The 20197-nt window shown below is 50.9% G+C and overlaps 1 protein-coding gene across 1 annotated transcript; it reads left to right on the top strand.

Annotated features, from left to right (window-relative positions):
- The first annotated feature begins 646 nt into the window (after positions 1 to 646).
- Positions 647 to 13394, top strand: LOC144248631 (uncharacterized). Its single transcript, XM_077790673.1, has 5 exons — positions 647 to 822; positions 1841 to 1983; positions 2679 to 2979; positions 3551 to 3642; positions 13069 to 13394. Exons 1-5 carry the CDS (start codon positions 647 to 649, stop codon positions 13392 to 13394), a joined length of 1038 nt encoding a protein of 345 aa, XP_077646799.1.
- The last annotated feature ends 6803 nt before the right edge of the window (positions 13395 to 20197 follow it).

Genomic DNA, 20197 nt, shown 5'->3' with positions numbered 1-20197 from the left:
TGTCTCTTCAACCCCCTGATGGATTGAAGAAAAGTTTTGGACAAGGGTGGTTCCACCAGGGATTTTTAAAGGAGCAGTCTTTGCAGCAGATTTGATGTCATCTAAGACATTGTTAGGCAGCATGACCTGATCCTCTGGTCTGCTGAATTCCCCCTCTCCTGCCAAAGCCTCAGGGCCTTCCTGGCCTTCGCCTAAAACTTCACTCAAGTCATACTTGGATAGGATTGGCTTTAAAAGTTTTTTCCACTGCAATAGTGCAGTGGTAATGTAATGGAAGGCATGGGGAATTAAGGTATGTCCTGTGAAAGTTTAGTCCAATACATTTTTAAAATATGGAGAATTGCGGCCATAGTCTCTGGCCGCTTTTCTCAACTCCTTCACCTCAGTGTGAGGAATCCGCTCCCATCGCGGCTCCTTTCCCCGTTTAATGACGACAGGCGCCGCAAGGCAATCGAGATCTCTCACCAAGTCCAGGTCCCCATCCCGCAGGGCTCCTCCCTGATCCGTGTCCAGCCTCCTCCCGGCCTGTTGTTATTGCCGGGGTGCCGCCGTCCTCATCCTCTTCGGAAGGTGGGTCGGGGCGCGCTGGAGCGCGCAGCCTCCGGCGGAGCGGTGGGGCCCGGTGACTCGGGGCCTGCAGGCCAGCATGGCGGGCTTCCAGCCAGGCCCGCGTTCGGTTCCGCGGCGTGGGAACCGGGATGGGCTGGAGAAGGAGGGAACCACCCTCAAGGGCCCACTCGGGGATGTGGGCAGGGGACAGAAGGGGCTGGTCCCGACGGTGACACCATCGACGCAGCTGCGAGCGCAGGGGAGGGACCCGAGGCGGGGCTGTACAACTGACATTCCTGGAGCTGGGGACCAAACTGGGGACAGGGCAGTCGGGGACAAGGGAGCGGGGAAGGCTCGGGCTGGAGTGGCCAGGGCCAGCCCGAGAGAGGGACTGAGTGGGGCAGGAGGCAGCAGGGAGTAGGTGACAGCCCTGTGCCCGTGGGCAGGGTCTGGCTCCCATCCCACCCATAGGGGAAGCAGGGTTAGGATCAGGGAGGGAGTAACACGGGGAAGAAGAACCAGGGACCCAACTTTCTCACTTAGGCTTTACTAATTTAAAAATCAAATTGAAAATAGGATTAAACTTGCCCACTTTATAATTTCCACCCACTTGTATATCATAAATGCATCACCCAACTTTCCCCCAGAATGAAAGTGACAAAACATCTTCCTGGGAAGCCTCAGGAAAGTGCTCAAACAAAAACTGAACAAAAGTTTTAAGATCCCTCTTTTTAAATGAAACATTCCCTAGTACTAAGGTTGCTTTAATCTGAATATAAATCTCTCGTTGAGCTGGGGATAAATGATTGTCCATGTTCCCCAAACAACCCAAAATTCCCCCCCACGAGGCAAAAGGATTAACTTAAGATAAATGTGTTCATGTGTAGTGCTCTCCCCCGGGCACCTGGCAGCCCACGCTGCAAGTACTCACCAATGCGAGGGACACAAAGGAAAAGCGAAACCTCGAGGGGGCTGGTGGGCTCCTGCCGGTCCTTTGGATTCTGAAAGCTTCCCTTCCAAAGCGGCAGCCTTCCCTCAGAATTCCAAAGGGGTGCCGACAGGCCAGGAGAAACAGTCCTCACAAAGCGAAGGAAGAAGCTCCTCCTGGAGCTGGTCCCAAACGACGCTTGAATTCCCAAAGATCCCAGATCCGATGACCTTCAGGAGATGCTCTCCGGGACTGGACAACTGCCCAAGGTCCCTGTTCTGGGAGCCATTTGTTCCAGCCTGAACTGCTACAAGGAGAGTGCAGGGTAAAGAAGCAGAAAAGGCCTTTGCATGGTATCCACAGATACCACGGGACAGATACTCCAGGGACAGCAGCCAGGTACTGCAACAGCGACCCGCACGTTATGGAGCAAAGAAGGACTGCGGTGGGCTGGCTCTGCCGGTGCAACCACGAGTATCTCAGCCCGTTCCTCACGGATCGCCGAGGTGAGCACGGGGCAGAGCGTGTGCCCTCGAGCCCTGCTCTGGCAATGACCCTGAGGCCCCTCAAAACCTCCCTGGGAATCGCCCCAGAGCCCTCAGCCCTCCTTGTGCCCATCCCCGAGACCTTCTGTCCCTGCCACTGACCCCCGTGGCTCTCCCAGTCCATCCCAGTCTCTCCCAGTGCCTCCCGGCTGTCCATCTCAGCCTGGCGTGGCGCTGCCGCCCCTCAGCCAATCAGAGCGCGAGTCTCTGATGACTCATCAGTTGCCAGGCAGACCCGCAGCGCCGCGTGCCCCGCACTGGACTCGGCCTCCCAGTGCCGCGCGCTTCATTCCCAGTTCCTCCCAGTGCCGCCCCAGTCCCTCCCACTCCTTCCCAGCCCATTCCCAGTTCCTCCCAGTGCCGCCCCAGTCCCTCCCACTCCTTCCCAGCCCATTCCCAGTTCCTCCCAGTGCCGCCCCAGTCCCTCCCACTCCTTCCCAGCCCATTCCCAATTCCTCCCCAGTTCACTCCGAGATCTCCACCCTCTGCCAGTGTCCCCCATCCCCTCCCCTCTCTCTGAGTATCATCCCAGTCTTTCCCAGTTCATTCCAAGTCCCTCTCAGTCCATTCCCAGTCTGCCCCAAGGCCACACCACCCCTCCCCTCTCTCTCCACGTTTCTCCCAGCTGATCCCAGTGTGTTCCCGCTCTCTCCCAGTCACCCCCACCTTGTCGATCTCTCTTCTGCCCTCGAGCTCCCAGCCCAGCCCCGGCCACCTGCTCTGCTCCTTGGTGGATTTCTACCCGGCCCACACCCAGCTGAGGTGGTTCCAGGGCCAGCAGGAGCTCTCTGTGGTGGCCACCGACATGGTCCCCAACGGGGACTGGACCCACCAGCTCCTGGTGCTGCTTGAAACCCCAACCCGGGCCGGGCTCACCTCCACCTGCCAGGTGGAGCACGTCAGCCTGGAGCACCCCCTGAGCCAGCACTGGGATACAGGGGAGGAATTGGGGGCACTGTGACAGCCACTGGGATGTGCTGGTTTCAACTGGGAGGGAGTTGGAGAGCCTGGTTTCAACTGGGAGAGGAGGTTGTGGATTTGGAAAGGCTAAGAAGGGGTTTGAAGGATACTGGGGAGGGTGGGATGGGGTTCTGGGGGTCCTGGTGGACACTGGGAGGGAGTTTGGGTGTGCTGGGTGTGACTGGGAGGGATGTGAGTGAGCCTGGAAGAGCTGGATGGAGATTGGGGATGGAAGAGCAGAGATTGGGACAAGGTTGGTTGTGCTGGGAAGAGACTGGGAGGGGTCTGGATGAACCCTGGTGGGGCTGGGAAGGGAATGAGAGAGAGTTTGGGGGTCCTGGAGCCGTGGGGGACAACTGGAAGGAGGCTGTGGGATACTGAGAGGGACAGGAGGGGCTTTGGTGGGTCCTGGGAAGGTGAGGAAGGGATCAAGAGGGAGGTTTCAGGGATCCTGAGTAGGTTGGAAGCAACCAGGAGGGTGCTTGGAGGGGCCTGGGTGCCTGTGAGAGTTTCTGGGGGGTCCTGACCCCTGCGGAGACCCCAGAGATGCTGCTGGATGCTGCCACAGCAAGATGCTGGCAGGAACTGGAGACTCCGAGTTGGGCTTCATCTTCCTGGCACTGGGGATCTGGTTCTACCTGCACAAGAAAGGGGGGTCCCGTGAGTCGTATCCCACCTCCCCCAGAATGTGAATGGTCCCCCCGGGGACCCCAGCCCGGTGTCACCCCCTTTACTCTGCCCACAGAGCTCCTGAGCCACTGGCAGTGAGAGCCCCTCCCCGTGGCCCCGGACCCGGCCGGGATCCCCGCTCCATCATGATGCTGATTTTGGGGGGGTCGAGTGTCCCCCAGCCCTGCTGTCACTCTGCCCCTGCCCCCTGCTCCCAGTGTTCCCAGTAAAGCTTCCCAGTTAAACCCAGCCCAGTTCCTGGGGGCACTGGGGAGGGACTTGGGGGGACCCCACGGCGGGGCCGGCCCTGGGCAGGGAGGGCGGGTCCAGGTGGGGAACACTGCCTGCTGCGGGTCTGCCCGGCAACTGGTGAGTCATCAGCCCCGCTCTCGCTGATTGGCTGACTCTTCTCCACCGCGTTCTCTCATTGGCTGAGGAGAGGCCCGGCAGTGCAGAGAAGGAACGGGAGAGATCCCGCCCCGAGCACCGGCACGGGGACAACAGACCCGGCCTGGGCACAGGGAGGGAATTTATTACCAACCAAACCACGGCAGCACCAGGAGAAGGGAAAGAAATCCCTCCAGCACCTTCCCCCACCCAACGGGGATCACCCACAACAGGGTTATCCACCATGGAGAGACGGGGACATCCCAGTTTAGACCAAAGCCAATTTTATTGAGTGTACCAGGTGTTTATACAGGGATTTACTTGTATGGTGCTTATAGAGGGCTCTGTTTTTGGTAACAATTTCCCATTGGTTACATATTCTTCGTGACATCCAGTAACGTGGGAACATTTCTGTTATCACAAAGACTCACACCATTTTTTCTGGTCACTTCTTGCCCTGGGAGATTTAAACTGTGTCTGTGTCTCCCACAGTTTCTGCTCAGTCAGGCCTCAGATATCGGGCCCCTTTATCAGCTCCATTGCTTTACTCTCTGTTTTATTCCCCATACCGGGGCACCAGGGCTCTGCCCAACGGGGGTCACTGGGGATCATCCAGCCCGGATCCTCCCATGGGGGATGGAGCTGCAGCAGCGCACCAAGCTCTTCCCTCACTCTCTTCCCTCACTCCAAGCTCTTCCCTCACTCGGGGCACTCACAGGGCTTCCCTTAGTGGTGCCTCCGTTGGTGCTGGGTCAGTTGAGAGCTCCTGGAGAAGCTCTTCCCACACTTCCCACACTCGTAGGGCCTCTCCCTGGTGTGGATGCGCTGGTGCCTGATGAGGTGGGAGTTTCGCTTAAAGCCCTTCCCGCAGTCGGGGCAGCGGAAGGGCCTCTCCTCTGTGTGAATCCGCTCATGTCTGAGGAGATTGGAGCTGGCCTGAAACCTCTTCCCACACTGGGGACACTCGTAGGGCCTCTCCCCAGTGTGGATGCACTGGTGTCTTCTCAGGTCTGAGCTCCGCCCAAAGCTCTTCCCACATTCCAAGCACTCATAGGGCCGTTCCCCAGTGTGGATCACCTGGTGCTGGATCAGGCCAGACATGTCTTTGAAGCCCTTCCCACATTTCCCACACTCGTAGGGCCTCTCCCCAGTGTGGATGCGCTGGTGCACGGTGAGGTCGGAGTTGTGCTTGAAGCCCTTCCCGCAGTCGGAGCAGTGGAAGGGCCTCTCCTCTGTGTGAATCCGCTCATGTACAAGGAGATGGGATCTGGTCTGAAACCTTTTCCCACACTTCCCACACTCGTAGGGCCTCTCCCCAGTGTGGATCCTCTGGTGATAGATCAGGCTGGATCTCCAGCTGAAACCCTTCCCACATTCCAAGCACTTGTGGGACTTCTCCCTGCCATGAGGCTTCTCCACCAGCTCCGAGCTCTGGCTGGATCTCCGCCCGCCTTCCTGGCTCAGGGGGGCTCTTTCCTCCCCGCAGCTCCCTGGGCTGGGTTTGCAGCTCCTCCTCCTGCAGCATCTCCGGGGCTTTTCCTCCTCCTCCATCCAGCCACGCCCTGGAAATGATAAATCCTGGTTTGGGGAAAAAAACAAGAGGGGAGCACCTTGGACTGGAGGTTCCACCTTGCCCAAGTTCATCTCAGGAAGTCATTGGGAATCTTGTGTCTGTAAGAACCTCCAAAACACCAAGATTCAGCCCAAAAATACCGCAAACTTCCAAGACACAAATCAAAAACTCCCTAAACATCACAACTTGGGAAAAACCTCCTCCAGGATATAAATATTCAGCTGCCACATAAAACCAAAGCATCAACATTTAGCCCAAGAAAGCTCAGAAACACCAAGATTCACCCCGTGAAAATTGTGGATCCCCCTCCACAGTCACCTGCTGCATGTGGAGGGAGCAGCACTCCTGGGCTGGGGGGAGGCTGCAGACACAGGGAGGGGTGGAACCTTCTGCTGCTTCCTCTTTCTGCTCCTCCTCCTCCTCCTGTGTCTCTCCTCTTCCTCACACTCCTCTTCCTCCTGCTATTCCTCCTTCTCCTGCACAATCCCACCCTCTCCTGCCACCTGCATCTTTTGACCATTCTGTTTCTCAAGCCTCCTTCTCCTTCCCTTCTCCTCCTGCCCCCAGGCCCAGCACCCACTGCCGGCTCCCTCTTCCCCCCACACCCACAGCATCCCAGCGCAGGGGCAGGGATGGAGCTGGGGCAGGTCGGGCTGGGGCAGCGCTGGGCTCTCGGCCGCTCCCACCCGCACTCGGTCCCCACTGCAGCCGCTCCCGCCAGGACAGCGCGGGGGGGCCCGGCCTTGGCGCTGCCCCACTCCCACCTCCCCAAATTCCCCTCGCGGGGCCATGGGGCCGAGGGGGGGCGCAGGTGGGTCCAGGTGGGGAACGCGGGGAGCTGCGAGTCTGCCTGGCAACTGGTGAGTCATCAGCGCCGCGGGCTCTGATTGGCTGAGCTCTGCCCGAGCCCTGGGGCTGCAGCACAGAGGGGACACCCTGCTCCAGGGGGGATGTCCCACAAACGGGGGACCCCATGGAAGGAACCACAGGAAAGTGTCTTTACAAACAGATGCTCTGAATCTGCTCGGAGATAGGGCCAGGGACCTGTACATAAGGGTGTGACAGGAGAATCCATTGGTTTCCGAAAATGTTATTTGATGACACAGACTGCTGCTCAGCCAAGGTCTTGCTAAATTCATTAACTTGGAGAAGAACAACAAAGCCTTAACAGAGCCATGAATATCATCTGCTATACAAAAGTGGGGTGCCTATGAAAGGGGTAAGCAGTAGGTGGATTGACAAGTCTGTAGCTCTCAAGTATTTCAGCCAACACAGAAAGGGAAAGGGAGATGCAGCTGGGAAAATTAGGATGAAAAGGAGACTGTGTCTTCCAACAATTGGAGAGATCCCATGGGGAATGTCCAATGGCCTCTCCCTTTTATTAGGAAAGAAATTACTTTTACAGGATTCCTCTGTCTGCTCTGTGGACAGAATCCTCTGCTGATGTCAATTTTTCCACACACCCTGGGGCTCATCCCGAATTCCTTCCATCCTCCAGGGTGGAGGGCAGGGAGTGCAGCTGAAGGTGCCTCACCCACTTTGGGTGATCGGCTCCCTTGGCTGGCGGCGGCACCGGGGATTGATTGGGGACCCGGGAGTGACCAGGAGACAGACGAGTGACACATCAGGGGGTCTGTGAAGAGTCAGCAGGGAGAGAGCACTGAAAATCTCATCAGTGAGTGCCCTGGGATCCTCGGGGAGTGAACATGGCAGGGCACCCATGGAGGGGAGAAAAGGGAAAGCCAGGGAGGGGTCCTGGCCAAAGGGATGATGATCCCAAAATGTCTCTGAAGGGTCCCTTGGGAGAATGTTGAGGTAGTTTGCAAATTCCCCCAGAGGTAATTAAGGACATGGACACCCAGTGGGGCAATGAGGGAAGTGGAGAAGGGATTTGGACAACAGGTGATGTATGGTGTTCATGTGCTGGGAAGGGATCGGGTGAAGAGGAGTGTGCAGCAATATGGTTCAGGCAAGAAGCAGCAGGAGGAATCTGTGTGGTAAGAAAAAGGATGATGGCAAAGAGGAGGAACAGAAAAATACTCAGGATTGGCTTGTTTTCGAGCACCGTTTTTTGTTTTTTCCTCAGAATTTCCCAGCTGATACTTTCAATTCCCAGTTGCCCAAGACAGGAAAAGCAGGAGGTCAGGATGCCAGGGGTTTCTCTGCGCTGGCAGCGGCAGCACCGGGCGCAGAGGTGCGGCACAGGGAGCACGGGCTGGGGCCTGTGGGGAGCTGCGGGGCCGGGCCGGGGCTGTGGGGCAGCCGGGGCTCAGCGCCGGGCGCTGCCTGACCCCACCAGCCCCGGGCAGGGCCGGCAGTGGCCCCCGGCCCCCAGGAGGCTGCGGGACGCCCCGGCCGCTGCCCGGCCCCGGGGAGCTGCCGGCCCTGCCCGCCGGGGGGGCCGCCTTTGGACACTGCGGCAGGACAGGCACCGGCTCTGCCACACGGGCTGGGCAGGGACCCTGAGCACAAGGGGGAACACAAAGGAACAGCTGGGAAATGCAGAGTGCACATGAAGGATCAGGATTTGCTGTTCAGGATTTGGTTTGGGTCCCTGCAGAAAGGAAAGGTTTTGCAGGAAGCTCAGCAGCTCTCAGAGGATGAGCACCCACAGGCAGTGACCGGGGCTGCAGGAGTGGCAGAAGAAGCCCTGCAGCACTTGGGCACAAGGGCACAGCAGCTGAAGGCAAGAAGGGATGAGCAAAAGGCCAAGCTGAAGGCAAAGGCCACGGCAGAGTTCCCACAGCCCTGAGGGATCAACCCCAGGGCCCAAGGGGGCCCCAGCACCCAGGGCATGACGGGGTCAGCCACAAGCACCTGGCAGAGGCATTGCCCTCCTGGCCAGGGCAGAGCCCACCCAAACAGCCCCTGGGAAGGAGTCAGGGCTCCAGCTGCAGCCCACAAGGACACTGCAAGCACAGACAGCAGCACCCTCAGCAGGAGCAAGTCCACCCCTGCATGGACATGGATTGGCAGGGCTCTCTGAGCTCCCATCCCACCGGGGACCCACCACACTGGAGCCCTGGAGAACATTCAGGCTGGGTCTGCATCCAGAGGAGGCCTCTCCTGATGGACACAGGGGCCTCTCCATACACTCTGAATCTTACACCTAAACGGGACAACTGCTAAAAATGTCTTTGAGTATTCAGGGGAGAAGTAGGAAAGAGGAGTGGCTTTATTCAACCACTTCTAGCATATGTGGGAAAGGGTTTGAAATGCAAGAATTTTTACTTGCTCCTAATTGTGACTATAGTTTACAGGGAAGGGATTTGATCGCTAAACTGGGAATGCAAATTAACATTATAAAAGCTGACACAGAGGCTACTTCTGTTGTACCTTTGTGTCATATGTCTGGCAAGGCCTATGCTGAAGTGAACCCACAAGTGTGGGCAGCCTCAGGGAAATGGGGAAAATTAGATATGGAGCCTCTTCAAAGTACTTTGAAGCAACCAGCACAAGTGTTGTCTAGAAGCAACACCCTATTCCAAGGGAGGGAAGAATGAAAAATGCATATTATATGATTGGCTCATTGCAAATATTAAAATGAATCCTATATGTGTTATGTTGGAAAGTTATGCTTTAGTAATCTCTTTTAAGTAGTGCTGTATTAATCTCTTTTAAGTAGTGTGCTACATACAGTTTTTAGCCTATAGCATGAGATTAAAATAGAAACTATGTGACATAAGATACTTTTTGTAACTAGCTCAAGGAATGGAAAAGATAATAAAGAAATTCTTTGCATTATTGATGCTGGATAGAGATCACAGCAACAGACAATTGGAACCCCAGAAAAGAATCATTGCCTCCTTTACAGAAAAGCTCAGACTTCCAGGAACCAAGAAGGCTGATTTACAACATGGGGGGGAATCTAAAATTAAGCAGAAACACCCTGGTTTGAAAGGAATGTTTGAATCATGTATGAGATATATGAATATGCAATAGGCTATTGCTTTTAAGGGGTAATCCTTTATAAGCAAGGTGTGCTATTTGGTGGAGTGCCAGGCAACCAGACTCCATAATTGTTTACATTTATTGTCTCTTATTGTCCTAATTTTTATGACTATTTTCTTACTAATAAAGTTCTAAAATTTTAACAAAAGTGAATGGTGTTTTTCACAGGAAGGAAGGGGAATTAGACAAAGCGCAGGACAAACCCACAGAGCTGTGTGTGCTTGTAAGAGCCTGGCACTGAAATGCCCTGAGCAGGAAGGCTTCAATAGCTTCTGGTAACACCATGTCAGCTAAAAGGGGGCAAAATCAATTCTGACTTCTTCAGCAACCACTGGATCACTTATTAAGGTATTTCTAAAATAAATAATTCCAATAAAAGGGATTGTGGAAGAAATAGAATCAGACAGTAGAACTCATTTTACAGGAAAAATCCTTCAGGGGGTTATTTCAGCTTTAGGAATACAATGGGACCTCCATAACCCCTGGCACCCCTACAGCTCAGGTTGGGTAGAAAGAATGAATAGGGAACTTAGGAAACACCTTTGGAAGCTGGGGATACAAACCAGGATGCCATGGGTACGGCTTTTGCCATTGGCTTGGGCAAGAAGAAGAGCCAGACCCAGGGCAGATATTCAATTCAATCTCCCATGGAACTGATCTTGGGAATTCCTTACCCTGGGAATTCTCCACCTAGTGCAGGGTGGAGATAAGGGATGCACATTTAAAGTAGTCTGTGGCCAGAATCCTGTCTCTGGTGCAATCTCTTCCCCAGCAAGCTGGGCTGGCACAGAGCCTGACTTGGCACTTTGCTGCTCCCAATGATATGTATGTTTGTTATAATTTGCACCAATGTAATATTGTTGTATTTGGTTAAGGGAAATATGATTTGACACGTATAATATTTTGTTATTGCAAAGCACACACGCCAGCACTGAGAACTGCCCCCCCCCCATATTGGTTACACCAATACCAGCTTTCTTGGACAAAGCCTCATTTACAATTTAACACATGTGGCTCGCCTGAAGATGGGGAGATGGGCTGCTCAGAAGGGCGATACTGGAATGCCTGGGCACTGATCATCCTGGTAACAACCCTAGATTGGGATTGCTGAACTCCTCCGGGCTGATACATCTGAAAGCCACGGCTCCATAACTCCATCAGAGGATCGAGGATCATCCACACCTGGACTTGGATTGTTCAACCTTGACTCAGAGAAAAGAACTTTATGAATATGTGGGACTTTGAATAGAAAGAAAAGGCAGATGGCTGAAATCCCAGCCTTGGGCAGAAAATTTCCTGTAAGAACTGCAGGGTCCAGGAGGGTGTGTGTGTGCCTAGGGTAGGGGAACCTCTGCCAAATGGCGTCCTTCCTGTCACACACCCAGTGCCGACCCCAGGCTCAGCACTGTCCTTCTCCTTGTGGCTGGCTCAGAGAGAATTTGACTCTAAATAAAATTTTCATTTTTCATTTTTATTTGGATGGACAAATTTTCATTTATAACACCAACATCCAAGCAGGACATGGGCTCTGCCGAAGGAGTGCAAAGCAGCACCACTGGTGGCCCAGTGGTGTGGCCCATGCCAAGGGGCCCCGAGGCCAGAAACAGCCGCCAGCACAGCTGAACACGGGGGGACCCCTCAGCCTGGGCTCCAGGTCTCTGCAGCCCCAGAGATTTGCACTTCCCGCCTGCAGCAGGAGGATGGGAGGCCCCCCTGAGCCTGCACTGAAGGCAGCGCAGCAGCAGCCAGGGCTCCACAGCGGGGCAAGGCCCTGGGCCTGCCCACACCTCCTCTGCTGAAATCCTCGGCCTGGCCACCCTCCTTGGGCAGCTCCAGCCACCGGGGCCAGCCCTTGCTGCCACTGCTGCAGCTTCAGTGCTCGCTGGGCCTGCACTGCCACAGCTGCTGGGGACACACCGGGACAATTCCACTCACTTACACTCACACTGCATTAGCTGGGTTGGTGGAAAATGTAGCAAGTTTCATTAAAAAAAAAAATTATTTCTCTACTCAGGCTTGGTTTGCCTTTGCCTTGGGGAAAGAAATTTTAAAGGTTTTGTTAAGGGCTGTTACACCACTCAGTGGAGATGAGTTTAACATCTCAACCCACTGGGAATACCCCAAAAGATACCCACAAAACATCAACCCCAGCAGCAAACAGCAACCAGCACCTACCCCAGACACTGCCCCCGGCAGAGTTAGAGGCACCTGGTCTGCAAAAGGCTGAGAAGGAAATCCAGGAGTTCGAACCTAATTAACATCAGAGGCAAAGAAATCTGGGTCCAGTAGGAAACCAAATACTGAAAACTACACAACTTGGAAGCAATGAACATTAAACCAATGGATTTAGATTGGTTCAGACTATATAAATTTAGGAAAATCTACTAAAACTCACATGTCATGGGATAATTTTCTCTGCACAGCCAGCCTATGTGTGAATGAAATGATTTCTGTTGCACATCTTTGCCAGAACCAAGGAATGCCTTGACTCTCTAGCACTAAAATATTATTGTTGGAAAATAAAGATATTGTTGGAAATTTTTTTTCCCTGCAGTTTCAGAGACAAGATTACACTATGAGAATAACTTTCCGAAATAATTGTCCTGGCTTGTAAGATAAGCAGGTATTCTATCTGCCGTCTGTTGGAGGTTGGGCAGTTTTCTTATCTCTTCCAAGAACAAAGTCTCCTCTGGGGAGATATCTTCAGTTCATGGACCATTGAATGACTCACTGCATGACCGGTAAAGTTACATCATCCCATTGTGAGATGCTCCACCCAGAGGGAGGAGCCAAGCATTCCTACCTGCATAAAATCAGCACTTTTTGGGACACTGAGCAGCTATTAGCTGGATTTCCAGAAAAGCAGCTCATTTCTCTGCTGGATTCCCAGAGGAAGACCAAGCCCAACTACTACCAGACCTCCAAAGAAAACTCCACCCTTCTAGAGATCGCCAATCCAGCAGCATTTCATCTGCCACTCCAGGAAAAACAGCCACCATTTATCTAGACTACTGCCAACACCCTAACTCCTCAGGGTGTTAGGTTTCTGACTCTATCACTAGTTTTGTTTGTACTAATTACATTTTTATTGTTATTATTTTTATTTAGTTTTTCTCCTAATAAGGAACTGTTATTCCCATTCCCATATCTTTACCTAAGAGCTTTTTTTGAAATTGTGGTAATTCGGAGAGAGGGAGTTTACCTTTTCCATTTCACAAGAGGCTTTTGCCTTCCTTCACAGACTCCTGCCTTTTCAAACCAAGACAGAGCCCTTGGACAATCTTCCACCCCTGTACCTGAATTCTCCTCCCCAGGCTCAGGCCCCTGTGCCTGCACCAGCGGGGCACCCGCCTCAGCCTGCACAGGCACAGGCACCGCCGTGTAACACACAGCCCTCGGCTCCGGTGCTGCCGGACCCATCAGGTCCCTCCCAGCCCCACCTGCACCACAACAGGCAGACGATCCCGGGCACACACCTCCCCCTGGGAAAACTGCTTATCCTCCAGCTAGCAGAACACGGTGCAAGACACGGAGAGAAAACCATGACGATAGTGAGGAGGAAGGGGACAGACCCAGTCTTTACCCTCTAAGAGAAGTACCAACTGCTCCCAGAGTCACTGGGTACGTAAATGTGCCGATCAATATGGGAGATGTAAGAGCTTTCAGCAAGGAAATGCAGAAATTAATGGATAATCCTCTAGGGGTGGCAGAGAGGCTGGATGAATTTTTGGGGAACATCATCTATTCATATGATGACATCTGCACCATTCTAAGCTCGTTATTCAACGCCGAGGAACAGGACATGATACGGCAGGCTGCAATAAATGATTGAGAACACAGGAATCCCCAGGGAGGGAGTGGCACGAGAGAAAGCCTGAACAGAGGCCATCATAGAACACCCAGGCAGAGAAGGATCAGTCTAAAATGATAGGGCTAAGGAACATGGTAATACAGGGAATTTGGGGGATGGTACCAAAGGGACAGAACATTAGTAAAGCATTGGGGGAATGCCAGGGGAGGGATGAAATACCCACCAAATGGCTGGAGAGGCCGAGAAAGAGCCTCCAAATGTATTCGGATACCGACCCTAATTCACCTGTCAGGGGCTATTCTGTTTAAAACACAATTTGTTGCTAAATCATGGGAGGACATATGGAAAAAGCTAGAAAAAATAGAAACTTGTCAAGAGAAAAGCCTCCAAGAATTGTTAAGGGAGACACAGAAGGTTTACATGAGAAGGAATGATGAAAAATAAAAAGCACAGGCAAGGATACTGGTGGCGCAATAAGGGAAGTGCAAAAACAGGAGCAGATACAAAATCCCGGAAAGCTGGCACAAACACAACAGCCCCAGGGAAAACCTAACCCCTCTCAGAAGAAAGGCATAAACAAACAGGTAAGCAGCCCTGAGTGCTTTTACTGTAAACAGAAAGGGCACTTTAAAAGAGACTGTAAGAAGAGAATGAAGGATGAACAGATCTTCCAGGAGGATTAGAGGTGTCAGGGGCTTTATAATTTGGGGTCCAGAACACCTGGAGAGCCCTTGATAAAATTAAAAATTAGACCCCAAAAACAAGAATTGGTGTTTTTGGTCAATTCAGGCGCAGAAAGAACTACAGTTCAGCGACTGCCACCTGGATGTACTAAAAGCAAGGATTCAATGGTGGTCACTGGGGCTAAAGGGGAACCCTTTAAGGTTCCGGTTTTAACAAATGTGGAAATAGAAAATAAGTTTTGTCTGGGGAACATAGTACTGGTAGAAGAAGCAGATTATAATTTGCTGGGGGGGGATCTAATGGTAGCTCTGGGATAAGCCTGATAGCACAGGACTCCCAGCTCACAGTAAGTTTATACAAAATAACCGCTGAGGACAAAAATGAGATAAATCCCAAAGTGTGATTTGGGAAGAGGCGGGGAGGTTAAACATGGAGCCAATTCACACTGAGATCCAGAGATCGGAGGATCCAATCAGGATTAAACAGTACTACATTCCCATGAAAGGCAGGAATGGACTGAAGGCTGTAATAGAAGATCTAAGAAAGAAAGGCACATTGGAACTGTGCATGTCAAGACATTACACTCCTACCTTGGCAGTACAGAAGGTGGATGGTAATTACAGGCTGGTGCAAGATTTGAGGGTGGTAAATCTATTCTCTGTACTCACCAAACCTATTTGGACAAGCCCTTGAAAAACTCTTAAGTGAGTTTGTGCCCGTTAAAGGGACCAAATTACTACAATACGTAGATGACCTATTGGCAGCCGGACTCAGGGAGGAGGATGTGTGGGACCATAGCACTATTAAACTCTTTGGGGAAAAAGGGTTGAAAGGTCTCAAATTGAAATTACAGTTCACAGAGCCTGAGGTCTAGTACCTAGGGCATTGGTTAACAAAAGGTAAGAAGTTGGATCCGGACAGGATAACAGGTATCATTACTTTACCCCCTCCATGAACAAAAAAGGAGGTCAGGCAGCTGCTGGGGCTTCCAGGATACTGCAGGCAATGGATCAAGGGATATAGTGAGAAGGAAAAGTTTCTCCATGAAAAGCTTATCACGGACAAGCTAAAGTAGACAGAGCAGGATGAGGAGGGTTTCAAGAAATCAAAAGAAATCCTCGCGGCAGCTCCAGAGTTGAGCCTCCCTGATGTAAAGAAACCTTTTCAGCTGTTCCTGGACATCAGTAATCACACTGCCCATGGGGTTTTAATGCAGGATTGGGCCGGGGCCAAGAAGCTGGTGGGGTATGTATCAAAGCTTTTAGATCCTGTAAGCAGGGATCTTACAAGCAATTGCAGCAGTGACAGTATTGGTGGAGGAGGCTAAGAAGGTGACTGTTACAGAATTTCTGAGAGAGAGGGCATGATTTATGTCTGGAGTGAGAACTGAGCTTCCCCTCAGTCTAGGCCACAGATTTGGGGCTTGTGAGGCATTCCAGCCTCTGACGCAGTTAGAAATTAAGAGCTTGTGGTGCAGTTAGAAATTGTATTAAGGTGTGATGCGAAGCACTGGGCTGTCTGGGTGTAAAGTAGTATAGGTTTATAGTGTAAGGTTTAGGCCACTTTAAGACAAAGGTAAACAATGTTAGCTTGCCAATGAGAGTGCTTTGTAAACTATAAACTATATAGAAGTGTATAAAAACTGCCATCTTCTCTCGAATAAATGGAGAACATTGCATTAATCATATTGGTTGGATGTGTGTTCTGTCCCGTCCAGCTTCCCGTTATCTGAGGTCCCTGGTCGCAGGTGACCGTCGGGGCATTCTGCAGCAAAAGGCTGACAAGTGGCCAACTGACGCCAGGCTCCTACAGTATGAGGCTGTATTAATCCACTCCCGGGATTTGGAATTGTGAACTACCTCGGTGCAAAATCACGCGCGATTCCTGGCTGGGGAAGCCGCAGGAGTGCCTTCCCATGACTGCGCAGAAGTGGTGGAGCTGCAGATCAAAATAAGGCCAGATTTAGAAGAAGGTGAAAAATGGTTTGTGGGTGGTTCTGCAAGGGTCATAGATGGGAAAAGGAAATCAGGATATTTCCTAATGGCAAAACCAGGGAGGTAGTGGAATCAGGACCCCTGAATCCCGGATGGTCAGCACAAGCTTGTGAGTTGTACACAGTATTGAGGGCCCTGTGGCAATTAGAAGGGAAAAAAGGAACAATTTTTACAGATTCAAATTATGCATTTGGGGTGGTACACATATTTGGAAAGATTTGGGAAGAACAAGGGTTACTCAATACTCAGGGAAAGAGGCTAGTGCATGAAGAAATAATCAGGCAAATCTTAAAGGTTATAAGGGGGCCAGAGGCAATTGCCATAGTCCACGTGAAAGGGCACCAGACAGGAATGCAGTTCAGGACCCAAGGGAACAATTTAGCAGAGAAAGAGGCCAAAAGCATGCCTCTAATGAAGGTAAGTACCCCAGGAATCAAAGAAGGGCAGGTTCAGGAATATCCTCCCCACCCCTTCCTGAAGGAAATCGAGGGGTAAAAGAAGATAGGAGGCCAGCTAGAAGGAGGTAAGTGGAAATTGCCAGATGGGAGGGAGCTGTTGTCTAAAGACTACAGCAGAAACATCCTGAGGAGATTACATCAACAAACACACTGGGGATTCCAGGCCCTGGCAGAGCAATTCCCTGGATTCTTCGGGTGCAAGGGGATTTATGAACTGGTAAAACAAGAGGTGCAGGGGGGTATGATTTGTCAAAAGATTAATCAGGCAAAAACACAGCAGGTGGCACTGGGAAGTCACCCAGTGGCATACAGACCTTTCAAAAGGATTCAGGTAGATTTTACTGATCTGCCTAAGGTGGGGAGATATAAATTTTTATTGGTAATAGTGGACAAACTAACCCACAGGGTAGAAGCCCTCCTGAGCTCTCAGGTGATGGCTCAGACAGTATCAAAATTTCTACTAGAAGAAATCATACCCTGATATAGGTTAGTAAAATACATAGATACGGACCAGGAGACACACTTCCCCTCAAAAATTATTAGACAACAAGCCAATGCTGTTGGGATCCAGTGGGAATACCACACCCCATGGCAGCCTCAGAGCTCTGAACAAGTTGAAAGGATAAATCAAACATTAAAGGTTCAATTAGCAAAATTGATTTTGGAAACAAAAATGTCCTGGTTAAAGTGCCTCCCCTTAGCCTTGCTAAATATCCAGACCATGCCTCACTCTGAGACTGGAGTGTCACCTTTCAAAATGCTGTATGGGATGCCATATGAACATGGCATGCCAGTGGGGCATCTGAGGATAGAAGATGCACAGACACAGCCGTATCTCATAGCCATAAGTAAGAATCTGCAGGAATTGCGGAAGCAGGGAATAACACAAGGTGCCCCTTTAGGTTTTTCCACACATAAAGCACATCCCGGGGACAAAGTGCTCATAAAAACGTGGAGAGAAGCCCCACTGACAGCTGACTGGGAAAGCCCTTTTCTCGTCCTCTTAACCACAGATACAGCAATACAAACAGCAGAAAAGGGGTGGACACACGCATCCCGAGTGAAGAAGGTTGAGCACCAGGAAGAGATGCCAGAGTGCAAAGTCACTTCTCCTCCTGGGGATTTGAAGATAACCTTGTGGTGGCCAAGTAAATGACTGACAGGGATCTGATAAGATGCACTGAACCTCATTGTGAATGTTATCCATTTGTATATTTCAAATGTGAGTATTGTAACAAGGTTTGGGTCACACACTGTAGAAGGGAATATTGGCCAAAGGGTTTATGTGATAAGTGCCTAGAAGGGGAACTAGCCATATCTTAGAGCTGTGGGTCTCAGATTCAGTCAAAGAAAGAAACTGAGAGTTTCTAGCCAGACAAAAAGCTGGGAAAGAGCTGGGAAAGAATGTAAATAATGCTTTATTTCTCTTGTTTTTCACATTGTTTATAGTTAAGTTCTATCACTGTGCGTCAAGCACTTTGCCCCAATGCTCTGGATTGTTTTCACTTCAGAACAAATAGATTTGATCCTTGCTAAGCTCTGTATAAAAGAGGTGTGTATTTTGAATAAATGGGAGTTTTACTCTCAGCAGCCTTCTGAGTCAAGTCTATTCATTCCCATCCTGCCTCGACAGCAACAAGAGCTTGCCACAAGCCTAGGAATAATCAAAGCAGACTCTGAGATCTGCTTTCATTTGTTTCAAAATAGGCTAAGGGGAAAATTGAGATCAAAAGCTCAAATCATTACTGTTGAGTGCCGGAGGTTAAATAAAGTACCCTGCAGTGCAGATACAGTTAAACTACCGAGGTGGAGCATCTTTAAACGGAGGTATGCAGCTCAGTCCAGGTATGACACCACAGAAGACTATTCTTGCTGCCGAGAAAATGGTTTACCTCACCACTGGTGGCAACCCAGTGGGCACAGGCAAAGGCAGAGGAATAATAATCGTGGGGATCCTGATCAATCTGAGTCCAGCAATGTGCCTCAAGACCAGCACGCGTTGCACTGACTGGCCCAGCACAGAGGTGTGAGGCCCCGGTGAAGGTGCGGGCTCTGCATACAGACTGTCCGGAGAGCACACGGGGAATCGGAGGCTCCGACAGCCCCAGCCCCAAGGAACCGCGGCAAGGGTAAGATAAGCGGGCACTGTCCCATAAACGGCACCCAGCAGGGGATACGCAAGCTAAAAGAAAGAATAAGGTGTTACTCACAAAGGGCGACCCCCAAGGACGGGCAGTCAGAGCACAAGGTACATAAAAGAAATGTTGAACAGATATCTGTCCCAATCTGTGATAAATGTAACCGCACAGTATGGACTGGGGGAAGGATGGAGTCAGTGTTTGTAGCATACTTTCAGGCTAACCCATTGTGTTATGACAATAACCACTTGGGAATGTGTGTTATGGGTGGACAGACATACTGGGTCAGGAAGAACTTAAAATATGAGACCAAGATGTCCCTCAAAAACGAGCCAGTTATCTTGGACCTTTTAGAGGATTAGGATGACCGTGTTTGTTTGCAATATGACAGGATGTTCTGCTTTTCAAGAACAAAGAGCGAGTGGACCCGGAGAGCAAAATTAAACAGGTATCACAGGAACTAAAAAGACAAGAGGCAGAGATGAGAAAAAGAAGGATGGAGCAAGAAAGGCTGAGAACCCTAAGCGAGCAATATGATCAGCTCAAAAAACAATATACCAGTTGGAGTTTCCCTGCCTCCGATCAAAACCTATTTGTGGATCTGATGCAAGAAACTGCAACAGAATTGGGGCTGTCCAATTGCTGGATCTGCAGAGGGCTCAAGTCTGCAGAGAAGTGGCCTTGAAAAGGTGAGAGCTTAGCTCTAGATCAACTCCTGAAATGGGATAATGCTATAATTGGGACATTTTGCATTAGCAGGGAGGGAAAGGAGCACACTGAAATGGTGGGATACACTTCATGTCTGTCCACTCCAACAGTAAATTCCCTTAACAAAAGCAGAATCTGGCAGCCAGAAATCCCTACTGGAGTACTCCAGTACCTAGTAGGTACCTAGTAGGGTACTGGAGCTGGGAAAAAGGCACTAAATGTGAATGGAGAGAAAAAAATTGAACACTGCTGGAACAAAGGCTCTGGAGCTAACCCTTACCAATCCTTAGATGAATTGAGAGGATTCTGGAGTAAACCCAAAAACACAAAAGTCAGGTGGAAAGCCCTGAATGGTTTATATTGGATTTGTGGGAAGAAAGCATACAGCAAACTACCTCAGTGGTGGAGAGGATCATGCACTATTCAATTGATCAGACATGTTTTCTTTACCCTACCTCAATCAGAACACAGCTCACTAGGGGCCCCCTTATACGAAACTTTGAGCAGAAGAAGAAGGGATTTGAAAAAGAAATTCCCTATCTTTGGTGGGGGTCAGACCTGGGGCGAGAAGTGGCCAGCAGAAAGAAGAATAGAGGATTATGGTCCTGCAACATGGGCCCAGGATGAAAGCTGGGGGTATAGGACCCCAATTTATCTGTTAAACCGACTAATAAGATTTTGGGCAGTGGTAGACATGGTCTCTAACCACACCTCAAATGCCCTTGAGCTGTTGTCTAAACACCACTCCCAAATGAGGGCCTTTGTGTATCAAAACAGAATAGCCCTGGACTATTTACTAGCAGAGGGAGTAGGGGTCTGTGGAAAGTTTAATGAATCATAAT

Source organism: Lonchura striata, unplaced genomic scaffold (genome assembly GCF_046129695.1).
Source record: "Lonchura striata isolate bLonStr1 unplaced genomic scaffold, bLonStr1.mat Scaffold_203, whole genome shotgun sequence".
NCBI lineage: Eukaryota > Metazoa > Chordata > Aves > Passeriformes > Estrildidae > Lonchura > Lonchura striata.
Note: the sequence above shows the minus strand (reverse complement) of the source record. Positions and strands in the feature narration are given on the sequence as shown.

What these genes read in the sequence shown, in the direction of transcription:
- LOC144248631 (XM_077790673.1), top strand. Translation starts at nt 647, where the DNA reads ATGGCGGGCTTCCAGCCAGGCCCGCGTTCGGTTCCGCGGCGTGGGAAC. An exon ending in GCGCAGGGGAGGGACCCGAG is followed by an intron (nt 823 to 1,840) that starts GCGGGGCTGTAC and finishes TGGTATCCACAG; the next exon opens with ATACCACGGGACAGATACTC. An exon ending in GGGGAGGAATTGGGGGCACT is followed by an intron (nt 2,980 to 3,550) that starts GTGACAGCCACT and finishes ATGCTGCCACAG; the next exon opens with CAAGATGCTGGCAGGAACTG.